Source organism: Phocoena phocoena, chromosome 1, assembly GCF_963924675.1.
Source record: "Phocoena phocoena chromosome 1, mPhoPho1.1, whole genome shotgun sequence".
Classification (NCBI taxonomy): Eukaryota; Metazoa; Chordata; class Mammalia; order Artiodactyla; family Phocoenidae; genus Phocoena; species Phocoena phocoena.
The window spans coordinates 60758351-60770726 of record NC_089219.1 but is presented as its reverse complement, the minus strand read 5'-3'; the positions used below and the strand labels follow the sequence as shown (position 1 = coordinate 60770726).

The window sequence follows — 12376 nt, the reverse complement described above, 5'->3', positions numbered from 1 at the left end:
TCTCCCAGCCCCCCCACCCCGTCACACCCATCTAGGTCATCACAGAGCACCAAGCTGAGCTCCCTGTGCTGTACAGCAGGTTCCCCACTAGCTATCAGTTTTACACATGGTACTGTGTATATGTCAATACTTATCTCCCAATTTGTCCCCCCATCCCCCTCTGTCCACACGTCCATTTTCTATGTCTGCGTCTCTATTCCTGCCCTGCAAATAGGTTCATCTCTACCATTTTTCTAGATTCCACACATATGCATTAATATACAATACTTGTTTTTTTCTTCCTGACTTACTTCACTCTGTATGACAGACTCTAGGTCCATCCACCTCACTACAAATAACTCAGTTTCGTTCCTTTTTATGGCTGAGTAATATTCCATTGTATATATGTACCACATCTTCTTTATCCATTCATCTGTTGATGGACATTTAGGTTGCTTCCACGTCCTGGCTATTGTAAATAGTGCTGCAATGAATATTGGGGTACATGTGTCTTTTTGAATTATGGTTTTCTCAGGGTATATGCCCAGTAGTGGGATTGCTGGGTCATATGGTAGTTCTATTTGTAGTTTTTTAAGGAACCTCTGTACTGTTCTCCATAGTGGCTGTATCAATTTACATTCCCACCAACAGTGCAAGAGGGTTCCCTTTTCACCACACCCTCTCCAGCATTTATTGTTTGTAGATTTTTTTTGATGATCGCCATTCTGACCCGCGTGAGATGATACCTCATTGTAGTTTTGATTTGCATTTCTCTAATAATTAGTGATGTTGAGCATCTTTTCATGTGCCTCTTGGCCATCTATCTGTATGTCTTCTTTGGAGAAACGTCTATTTAGGTCTTCCGCCCATTCTTTGATTGGGTTGTTTGTTTTTTTAATATTGAGCTGCATGAGCTGTTTGTATATTTTGGAGATTAATCCTTTGTCAGTTGCTTTGTTTGCAAATACTTTCTCCCTTTCTGAGGGTTGTCTTTTCGTCTTATTTATTGTTTCCTTTGCTGTGCAAAAGCTTTTAAGTTTAACATCATACACAAAAATAAACTCAAAATGAATTAAAGACCTAAATGTAAGACTGAACACTATAAAACTCTTGGAGGAAAAAATAGGCAAAACACTCTTTGACATAAATCACAAAAAGATCTTTTTTGACCCACCCCCTAGAGTAATGAAAATAAAACAAAAATGAACATGAGACCTAATTAAACTTAAAATCTTTCGCACAGCAAAGAAAGCCATAAACAAGAGTTACTTTTAAACAGAATGGTGGCCATGATATAAATAACTGAAAAAGTTATCATTTAATAAGATTAATTATCTGATAATCTTAGATTCTGCTAGTAGAAATCAGTATATATAATAATCACTAATAAAAATGTTGAGTAACAAACATTTATTATAAATAACTTTTTAAACTTGTACTGATTTGTTTTAAAACTTTAATTTTTTATCAGTATAGTTCTTGGATTTGTGTTTTTATTAATTCTATAAATGTAACTACTAAATCATTTCTCTGCTTTGGTTTTATAAACTTTGAACTTTCTTCCAGTTTAAACCTTTAATTAATTTTTGAATTACTAGGAAATTCTTGAAAATTTTCCTTTTTGTCATTTTTCTTTAACTGTAAGATCGCTTAAATATAATTAAAAATTTAAGCATCTTAGTAATTAGAAAATTTTCCATGTATTTTTCAATGATTTGAAATCAAGATTTCAATTTTATTTTCATTATCTAGTGTAACATTGAATACAGAAATACACATGATTGATCTTTGCTTTTGTAGGAATTACATGTAGGTGAAAACCAGATTGAAATGTTAGGGGCAGAACACCTTAAGCATCTGAATTCTATCCTTGTGCTAGACCTGCGAGATAACAAGTTAAAATCTGTTCCAGATGAAATTACACTCCTACAATCTTTGGAAAGGCTTGACCTAAGCAACAATGATATTAGTAGGTAAGTTTAAAGATGGAATGAATAAGAAATCATGTCTGTATTTGGTTGTAATTCTTAAGTTACAAAAGCATGTAGAGATCTCTTTTGTAAATTGAACTCAATAACTGTTTATTGAGTAGGTATCATGTGTAGACCTACAAAGATTTTGTTCTTGGCAGCAAGCTTAATATGCTAATGGAATCAGTTACTCCAACTCACTGGGACACAAACTCTTCGAATAACTCCTAGATCAGTGCCTGGTTACATAGTAGCTGCCTGATAAATATTTGTTGAATTTATTAAATGACATAAAGCCATGGGAGAGATACGAAATACTCTGGGGGTTTAAAGGAGATACAAGAATCACAATTTATTGAGAAGAATCAGGGCAGACTTTGTGGAAGAAGTAAAATTTTTAGATGATATTATAGAACTGGGACCAGGGTGAAGCAAGTTAATTGCCTAGAGCACAAAATTTAAATGTACTCACAGGGTCATGCCTCATTATAGTCCTATCATGTGATCTTTGAAGGATGACCACTATTTTTAAGTGCATGCGTAAGGTGGTCATAATGACTCATTTGGCAGGAGGAAACTGTGCAAACAAAGCTCTGAAAGTTTAGAAAATAAATTGTAAGTATATATAGAGAGAACAGCAAGGAATCGAGCTGAGATGGTAGGGTGCACGAAAGGAGATTGTGAGAATTTAGGTCTTGAAAGATAAGTTGAGGCCATGTGAAAGAGGTCCTTAAAATGCCTGTGAAGAGCCAGTTTTCATTAATTAAGAGGTGGGGAGATTAAGAACAAAACCAACTTGATTGTAATCTCATTAAAAAATAAATTGGTGATAGTGGATCAGATACTTTGGATAGGAGTGGTTTTGTAGACGGGAATTCTAAAAAATTCTGTTAATCTAATGATCACTAAGGAGCACTTGATATATCCAATTTACTGAGTTGACAACTTTGTAGATTTCTCTCTTATGTAATAAGGACCTAAACTGTAGTGACAATGGGAATGGAAAGAAGAGGAAAGATGTGAAAGGTGTGATGAGCTAGAATAAGTAGTATTTAGCAATTGATTGTGTTGGAGCTTCAGAGGTAGTGAGCAAAGAATCATAAGGAGTTATAAAATCATAATATTTAGAGATGGAATTATTTTACAGATACATTAAAAAAGACTCAGACTCACCTAGGATTGTATGCCAGTTAGGTGTCTGATGTTTTATGTTTGGATGTCAGATACATGGTTCGCTCTTCACAGAAGGAGAAAGGTTAAGCAAGGTAGACTTTCTTCTATGTGTATATTTCAATAACTTTTAAAACATCAAAATTGTTTTCACAATGTACATATGGCATATGGTACATCTTTTTATTTTATTTTATTTATTGTTTCTGGCTGCGTTGGGTCTTCGTTTCTGTGTGCGGTCTTTTCTCTAGTTGTGGTGAGTGGGGGCTACTCTTGGTTGCAGTGCGTGGGCTTCTCATTGCGGTGGTGTCTCTTGTTGTGGAGCATGGGCTCTAGGCGTGTGGGCTTCAATAATTGTGGCTCGCAGGTTCTAGAGTGCAGGCTCAGTAGTTGTGGTGCGTTGGCTTAGTTGCTCCATGGCATGTGCATGTGGGATCTTCCTGGACCAGGGCTTGAACCCATGTCCCCTGCATTGGCAGGCGGATTCTTAACCACTGCGCCACCAGGGAAGCCCCATATGGTACATCTTGACCATAGATTTGAATGCTTGGACAGTGACCATTCTTTCCACTCACTTCTAATAAGTGACCTGGATATTCCTAAAAGTACTTATAACTAATGAATGAAATAATCGCTTGCCTCATAAATATTGGCACATATATTTTTCCCCATAACAGTCTTATTTTGGCTACTACGTGAAAGCAGCAGAAAGCAAATATTTAAAACAAAAACGATGACAAATAATATTAAATAAATAAAGTAATGGGTACAAATATTTCTGATATATATGTTTCTCTTTCTCCAGAGCTCTGGATATAAAGTGTGTATATATCACAGGGCCTAGAACATAATGAAACTTATAAGTATTTTCCTTCCTTTCATCTGATCTCATACTTCCTAGATATTAGACCATTCTATGCATTTTTTACCCCTCCAGAATCTCCTCCAACTAAAATATTGATTCCTTGCAATGCTACCAGAGTAATTTTTATAAAGTACAAATTATCAGGTTGTTCTTCTACTAAAAAACTTTGATGATTCTCCATTCTTACAGCACTGTTTCCCAAATATGGCTATGTATCAGAACCACATGAGAAGCTTTAAGAAAAAATGCAGATACTGAGGCAACAATGAATCAGAATTTTTAACAATGGAATTTTTTTGGGTTTTATTTTTAAAAATTCCTAGGAGATTTTGATGCGTCTGGTTTTCCATCCAGCAGTTGGGAATCACTGTCTTGCAAGATAACGTCCAGAATTTTTAGTGTAACAGCCAAGTACATCTCACAGTCAGACTTCATTCATTCTTTTTGTCATCTTTCACTCCCACAGGTATCCTACTCTGACAACACTGAACTGCAAATGTACTGACTTTTTCTTCATTTTCTTTACCTTAGAATGCCCTTTTCCTGCCTGACTGCCTGATGGAATTCCATTCTTTTTAAGCCCAAATCCAGGCTTTGCTATTCCCTTCTCCCTCTACTCCCCTTGCTAATTTCTACTTCTGTATTCTCAGAGCAACTTTACTTGTTTAGCACTTGTCTTATTACATATATATATATATATATATAAAATATATTCATTTGTTGACGTATAATCTACATACAGTAAAATCTACCAATTAAAATATACAATTTGATGATTTTTGACAAATGTATGTAATTGTATAACCATTGTTACAGTCATGAAGAACATTTCTGTTTCCCTAAATTCTCCTCCTACCCTTTGCAGTCAATCCCCTTTTCATATCCCCAACCCCTAGCAACCAGTGATGTGCTGTCACTGTAGTTATGCCTTTTAAAAAATATCATATAAATGAAATCATAGCATATAGGTTTTGTGTCTGTCTTTTTTCTTGTAGTATAAAGCTTTTGTGATTCATTCATGTGATTTTGTGTATCAATAGTTTATTCATTTTTATTGCTGAGTGTTATTTCATTATACAGATATACCACAATTTATTCATCTCTTCACTAGTTAGTTGATGGATGTTTGGATTACTTTCAATTTTCTGACTATTGTGAATATTCATGCAAGTCTTTGGTTGGACATTATTTTCATTTTTCCTGGGTAAATATGTAGGAGTGGGATTGCTTAGTTGTATGGTGAGTGTATGTTTAACTTGAAAAAACTCCACTTTCTAGAGTGGCTGTGCTATTTTATATGCTCACCAGCAACATAAGATAATTCCTCTATTTTGGTTAGCCATACCTGTGTCCTTTTCCTTTGTTCAACTAAAAATTTTTTAAGGGAAAGTTCTTGAAATCCCTATACCAATGCCTAGTATATTATAGATGCTTAATAGATTTTGAGATTTAATATTTATGTGTATAAACTGGTTATCTTTTTGTGTACCAAAGATAAAAATTACTTTCCTTTCTGAATGAAAATATGAATTATGCAATTGAAAATTATTCTTTCTCATTTTTTTCAATTATGAAATATTTTATTTGCTTACATTTACTTTTTAGCACTGGATACAATTTAGCAAATGTTTTATAGCTCACATTCTTTTTTTAGTAATCACAATATGATAGTATCGAAACAAATCTCTGTTTTTTCTTTTTAAACATGTTTGGCGTCTAGGAAATATTTTAGGTCTAAATTACTTAGGCTTTCTTTGACACTATTTTATGGTGTATAGTTTGTCATATTGTTAGTTTTATAATCTACTACTTGGTTGAATTATACTTACCCTTAATGTCTTCCTTGAAATCAATTTAATCTTTTGTAGTCTGCCCTGTTCATTGGGAGAACTTCATTTGAAATTCCTGGCACTAGAAGGAAATCCTTTGAGAACGATTCGAAGAGAAATTATAAATGTAAGCATATTTAGAATTCAGTGCTGGTTTTTAAATTTTATATTGAAACATACACGTTGATCTATAAAACTGCAATGTATGTCTTGGTGAATATGTCTTTCTCTCCACATTTTCAGAAAGGAACCCAAGAAGTCTTAAAATATCTACGAAGCAAGATTAAAGGTACTTTTCTATTTTCTCCCATATTTTGAAAGATAACATGAAAAGTGGTAAAGAGTTAATAGTATATAAATTTACATGTATTTTTGGTATAAATATTTAGAGAAAATGCTCCCTGGCAGGTGTGGCTCTAATTCTGAATCCACTAGGCCATAAATATGCTGAAATTATTTAAAAAAATCATTAAATTCACAATAATACTGTTCTATCCTTAATCTCTTTGAGTTGTGTTATACTGTACCAATTAGAAAATATAAAAAAAGATTCTGTAAGCACCTAATGCTTTACCTTTGAAAAAAGAGCAAAACTTGACTATTATGGTATAATATAAGGGTTCTGTTGACTGGGAAGTATATTAACGGGCATCTGAATATATGCTGCATTCATAGTTTTGGTAAGTTCTGACAAAAATAAAGACAAAACACATTTTTTAGGATATACTAATTTAGCACGAACATGCACCAAAAGAAAAATTTACCATAAATTTAATTTTTAATGTTTCACTAAAATTGTGATTTATTCCAGTTTTTATTTCATGTATGTTATTGTAGCACACACTACATTTAGAACATTAAGAAAAAAAATTTTTGTGCCAGTGTAATGCTGCATAACAAACCACTCCGAAACTTAGTGGCTAAAAACAGTAGCTATTAATTTAGCTCACAACTCTTGGTTATGCACAGCCTAGTCTAGCACCATATTGTCAGTCAGTAGATGTTAAATAAATAAGATAATTGTATACTTAAGTAATTTATATTTTCCACTTTGCCCTTCAAATAAATTGACATAATTTTCTAAGACTCTCATTTTCTGACAATCAGAGAGTGTCCTTTTTTCTCCAGATATACTTTCTCCTCAAGAAAGATTGATTATTCTGATATAAATCAGTTAGAAGTCATGTCAGAATAATTAGAAAAAATTTTAAACGTTTTTTTTTGGCCAGTTTAAGGTTTACAACAAAATTGAGAGGAAGGTACAGAGATTCCCATATGTCCTCTGCCTGCACACATATACCCTCCCCCAGTATCAGCAACACTCACCAGAATAGTACATTTTTTTACAAAGGATGAACCTACATTGACACATCAAAATCGCCCCAGGTGCATAGATACCTTAGGGTTCACTCTTGGTGTTGTACATTCTGTGGGTTTGAACAAATGTATAATGCCATGTATTCATCATTGTAATATACAAAGTATTTTCACTGCTGTAAAAATCCTCTGTGATCTGCCTATTAATCCTCCCTCCCCCCCCACAATCCCTGCCATCCCTGACAACCACTGATCTTTTTCTTGTCTCTGTATTTATGTCTTTTCCAGAATGTCAAATAATTGGAATCATACAGTCTGTCACCTTTTCAGATTGGCTTCTTTCACTTAGTATTATGCATTTAAGCTTCCCTCATGTCTTTTTAAGGCTTGATAGCTTATTTTCTTTTAGCACTGAATGATATTTCACTGTCTGTATGTACTACAGTTTATCTACTCACCCACCTACTGCAAGACGTCACGGTTGCTTCGAAGTTTTGACAGTTATGAATAAAGCTGCTATTTTTTTTTTGTTTTTTGGGTTTTTTTTTTTTTTTTTTGCAGTACGCGGGCCTCTCACTGTTGTGGCCTCTCCCGTTGTGGAGCACAGGCTCCGGACGCACAGGCTCAGCGGCCATGGCTCATGGGCCCAGCCGCTCGGCATGTGGGATCTTCCCGAACCAGGACATGAACCCGTGTGCCCTGCATCGGCAGGTGGACTCTCAACCACTGCGCCACCAGGGAAACCCAAAGCTGCTATTTTGCATATGGGTGTCCCATTGTTTCAGCATCATTGTGAAAAAGACTATATCTTTGCCTTTGTATATTCCATTGTATACCTTTGCTCCTTTGTCAAAGATCAGCTGACTACATTTATGGTGGTCTCTTTATGGATTGTCTATTCTGTTCATTGATCTCTTTGTTCTTTTACCATATCACACTGTCTTGATTACTGTCTTTAAGTTGGATAGCATCAGTCTTCCAATTTTGTTCTTCTCTTTCAAAACTATGTTTCCTATTCTGGCTCTTTTGCCTCTCCATATAAACCTTAGAATTAATTTGTTGATACTGACAAAATAACTTGCTGGGTTTTTGATTGGAATTACATTGAGTATATAGATCAAATAGGGAAGAAATGACATCTTGACAGTATTGGATCTTTCCATCCATGAATATGGGATATCTCTCCATTTATTTAGATCTTCTTTGATTTCATTCATCAAAGTTTTATAGTTTTCCTCATAGAGTTCTTATTCACATTTATTAGATTTATACCTGAGTATTTCAGTTTTGGATGCTAATGTAAATGGTACTGTGTTTTTAATTTCAAACTCTACTTGTTTATTATTGATATAGAGGAAAACAATTTACTTTTATATATTAACCTAATATCCTGCAGCCTTACTATAGTATAATCACTTATTAGTTCCAGGAGGTTATTTTTGGATTTTCTAACAATATGATTGTGCCATCTGTGAACAAAGACAGTTTTATGTCCTCCTTCCCAATCTGTGTACCTTTTATCTCTTTTCTTGTCTTATTGCATTAGCAAGAACTTCCAGTGCAGTGCTGAAGAGGAATGAGTGGAGAGAGGGAACATCCTTGCCTTGTACCTGATCTTAGGGGGAAAGCTTCAAGTTTCTCAACATTAATTATGACAGCTGTAGGGCTGTTATAGTCTTTATTAAATTGAGAAAGTTCTCTTGTTTCTGTTTTACTGAGTTTTTATCATAAATGCCTGTTGGATTTTATCAAACACATTTTATACATCTATTGATATGACCATGTAATTTTTCTTTTTTAGCCTGTTGATATGAAGGATTACATTAGTTGATTTTTTGAATGCTGAACTAGCCTTGCATACCTGGGTTAAATCCCAGTTGGTTATGGTGTATAATTCTTTTTATACTTTTTTAGATTTGATTTGCAAGTATTCTGTTGAGGATTTTTACATGTATGTTCATGAGAGATTTTGCTTTCTAGTTCTATTTTCTTGCAATTTCTTTGTCTGGTTTTGGTATTAGGGTAGTACTGGCCTCATGGAATGAGTTAGGAAGTATTCCCTCTGCTTCATTCCTTGGAAAAAGATTGTAGAGTATTGGTATAATTTCTTCCTTAAATGTTTGGTAGAATTCACCAGTCATACTGTCTGGGCCTGGTGCTTTCTGTTTTGGAAGGTTATTAATTATTGATTCGATTTCTTTAATAGATAATAGGCCTATTCAGATTGTCTGGTTTTTCTTGTGTGAGTTTTGGAAGATTGTGTATTTCTAGGAATTCACCCATTTCATCTAGGTTATCAAAATTGTGGACATAGAATTGTTCTTAGTATTCTTTCATTATCCTTTTTTGTGTGCATGGAACCTGCAGTGATGTCTTCTCTTTCATTTCTGATATTAGTCATTTGTGTCCTCTCTCCTTTTTTCTTAGTTAGCCTGGCATAGAGGCATACTAATTTTATTGATCTTTTCAAATAACTAGCTTTTGGTCTTATTGATTTTTCTCTATTGATCTCCTGTTTTCAATTTCATCAATTTCTACTCTAGTTCTTCTTATTTCTTTTCTTCTTAATTTGGATTTAATTATCTCTTCTTTTTCTAATTTCTTAAGGTAGAAACTTAGATTGGCGATTTTAGATCTTTCTTTTTTTCTAGTATATGCATTGAATGCTGTGAGTTTCCCTCTAAACACTGCTTTCACTGCATACAACAGATTTTAATAAGTTGTGGTTTTATTTTTATGTAGTTAAAAATATTGTAGAATTTCTCTTTAGATTTCTTTTTTGATCTATGTGTTATTTAGAAATGTGTTGTTTAGTAATCACATATTTTGAGAATTTCCAGTTATCTTTCTTTTGATTTCTAGTTTAATTTCATTGTCCTCTGAGAGTAGACATTGTATGATTTCTGTACTTTAAAAAGGTATGTTTTATGGCATTATAAGGTACAAGGTCGATTAAATATATTAGGATATATATTAAGCTGTTGTATTGTACATGACTTCTTCTCATATGCCATTGGTCAGAACTTATATTGCGGCCACTCATGTAAGGGGAGCTGTAAAATACAGCTTTTTTTTTTTTTTAAATAGCTTTATTGTCATGTAATTCACATGCCATATAATTCTTCCATTAGAATTGTACAACTACATGTTTTTTGCTGTATTAACAGGTAAGTACAACCATTGGCATAGTCAGTTTTAAACATTTTCATCACCTCAAAAAGAATTGCAGTACATTTGGCTATTATGGATAATGCAGTGATAAACATTTATTTACAAGTTTCAGTGTGAATGTGTTTTCATTTCTCTTGCATATATATCTAGGAGTGGAATTGCTGGGTCGTATGGTAATTTTATATTAAGTCATTTGAGAACTGCCAGACTGTTTTTCACAAAGCAGCTGCACCAGTTTACATTCTCATTAGTATTGTATTAGGGTTCTGATTCTTCCACATCCTCACTAACACTTGTTTTCTGACTTTCTGATTCTAGCCATTCTAATGGGTATGAAGTGGTATCTCATTGTAGATATGATTTGCATTTCCCTGATGAATTATAATGTTGAACATCATGTGCTTATTAGCCATTTGTACATCTTTGGAGAAATACATTGCCCAATTGAGATACACTGCCCAATTTTTAATTATTTTTATTATTGAGATGTAATAATTCTTTATGTAGTCTAGATATAAGTCTCTTGTCAGATATATGATTTGCAGATATTTTCTAGGCTTCTGTGGGTTTGTCTTTTCATTTTCTTGATAGGGTCCTTTGAAACAAGTTTTCTTTGAATTTTGATGGAATCATTTTCTTTCTTTTTTTGCTTATGTGTTTGGTTTCATATCTAAAAGTCCTTTGCAAAACCCTGTTTTATGAAGATTTTCTCCTATTTTTTCTTCTAAGAGTTTTATACTTTTGCTCTTACATTCATGTCTTTGATCCACTTTGAGTTTTTTTTTATATATAGTATGAGATAAGGGTATAATTTCATTCTTTTGCTTGTGACTACCCAGTTTCTGTGTACCATTTGTTGAAAAGAATTCTTTTCTCACTGAATGGTCTTGGCATTTTTTGTTGAATATCACTTAACTATAAATGTAGGATTTATTCTGGACTCTCAATTTTATTCCATTGATCTGTATGTCTATCCTGTGCCAGTACTACACTATCTTGATTACCATTGCTTTGTACTAAGTTCTGAAATTGGGAAGTGTAAGTCCTACTTTATTTTTCTTTCTTGGGTTTGTCTTGGCTATTCTGGGTTTCTTGCAATCGCATACAAATTTTAGAGTCAGCTTGTTAATTTCTACAAAGAAGTCAGCTGGGTTTCTGATAGGGATTACATTGAATCTAGATCAGTTTATGGAATATCACCATCTTAGTTTTTTTAATCAAAAAGTCAATAAATGTATATGGTAAAAAAAAATTCAAGCAATATACAAGAACATACAATGAAAAATAAATCTATTTGTCACAGTAGTCCCCTCCCAAGAGACATCAGCCTCTCTCTTTACAGTCTCCTTGATGCTGATTATTAAAAGTAGCTCTTTGGAAAGTGTTGAGAATATTCTATTTCAATATGTAATCATGCTAATATACATGTATATTTAAAAAATAATGCTGGGTTTTGTTGCTGGTTTAATATGTCTCTCTGCTGATGTAATTTGGCAATATATATTACATATTTTTTAAAGTGACATAACCAAATCGCTAGGGAACTTCTAAATACGGAAGCATTTCACTTGGTATTAATATTTTTCTTGGTGTCTTTTATTTCTATTTGATATTCTGTCATTTATTCTGTGCTAATTCTGTAAATAAAATATTTATATGATATGTATTTGTGTGGAAAATAATCACTTAATAATTATTGATTAATGAATAACTGATGAGCTTAATGCAAGAGAAATACACTTGGTATTATTCAACAAATGTTCACTAAATGCCTACTGGGTTGAAGCAAGATCAAGGATACTACTGATTTTTTTTTTTTTTTAATGTTCTTTTGGCAAGCCTCTGCTCTTAACATATGAATACTAGGACTGTTTTATCGTTTTTGCATCGCTAAAAATTAATAGTCTTATTTTATTTCTGTCTAGATTGCTGAAGTCTCTTTTGCCAAAAAATCACAAAGCTGTCTCTTTTAAATGTGTATGACTTTTGTTTGTTTTGTTTTTTATGCCATATTATGACAGTGTGAAACATTAAACAGTCTCTGGAGATTAGTGAAAGGGTTGATTGTATGTAAA

At 33.3% G+C, this 12376-nt stretch overlaps 1 protein-coding gene across 1 annotated transcript in view; it reads left to right on the top strand.

Moving 5' to 3' along the window:
* LRRC40 (leucine rich repeat containing 40) overlaps positions 1 to 12376 on the top strand; it is a 56219-nt gene that overhangs the window by 30553 nt on the left and 13290 nt on the right. The window contains exons 7-9 of the mRNA XM_065889416.1: positions 1780 to 1952; positions 5853 to 5940; positions 6057 to 6102. Of these exons, the coding sequence (XP_065745488.1) occupies positions 1780 to 1952; positions 5853 to 5940; positions 6057 to 6102 (307 nt within the window). The remainder of the gene's footprint in view (positions 1 to 1779; positions 1953 to 5852; positions 5941 to 6056; positions 6103 to 12376) is intronic.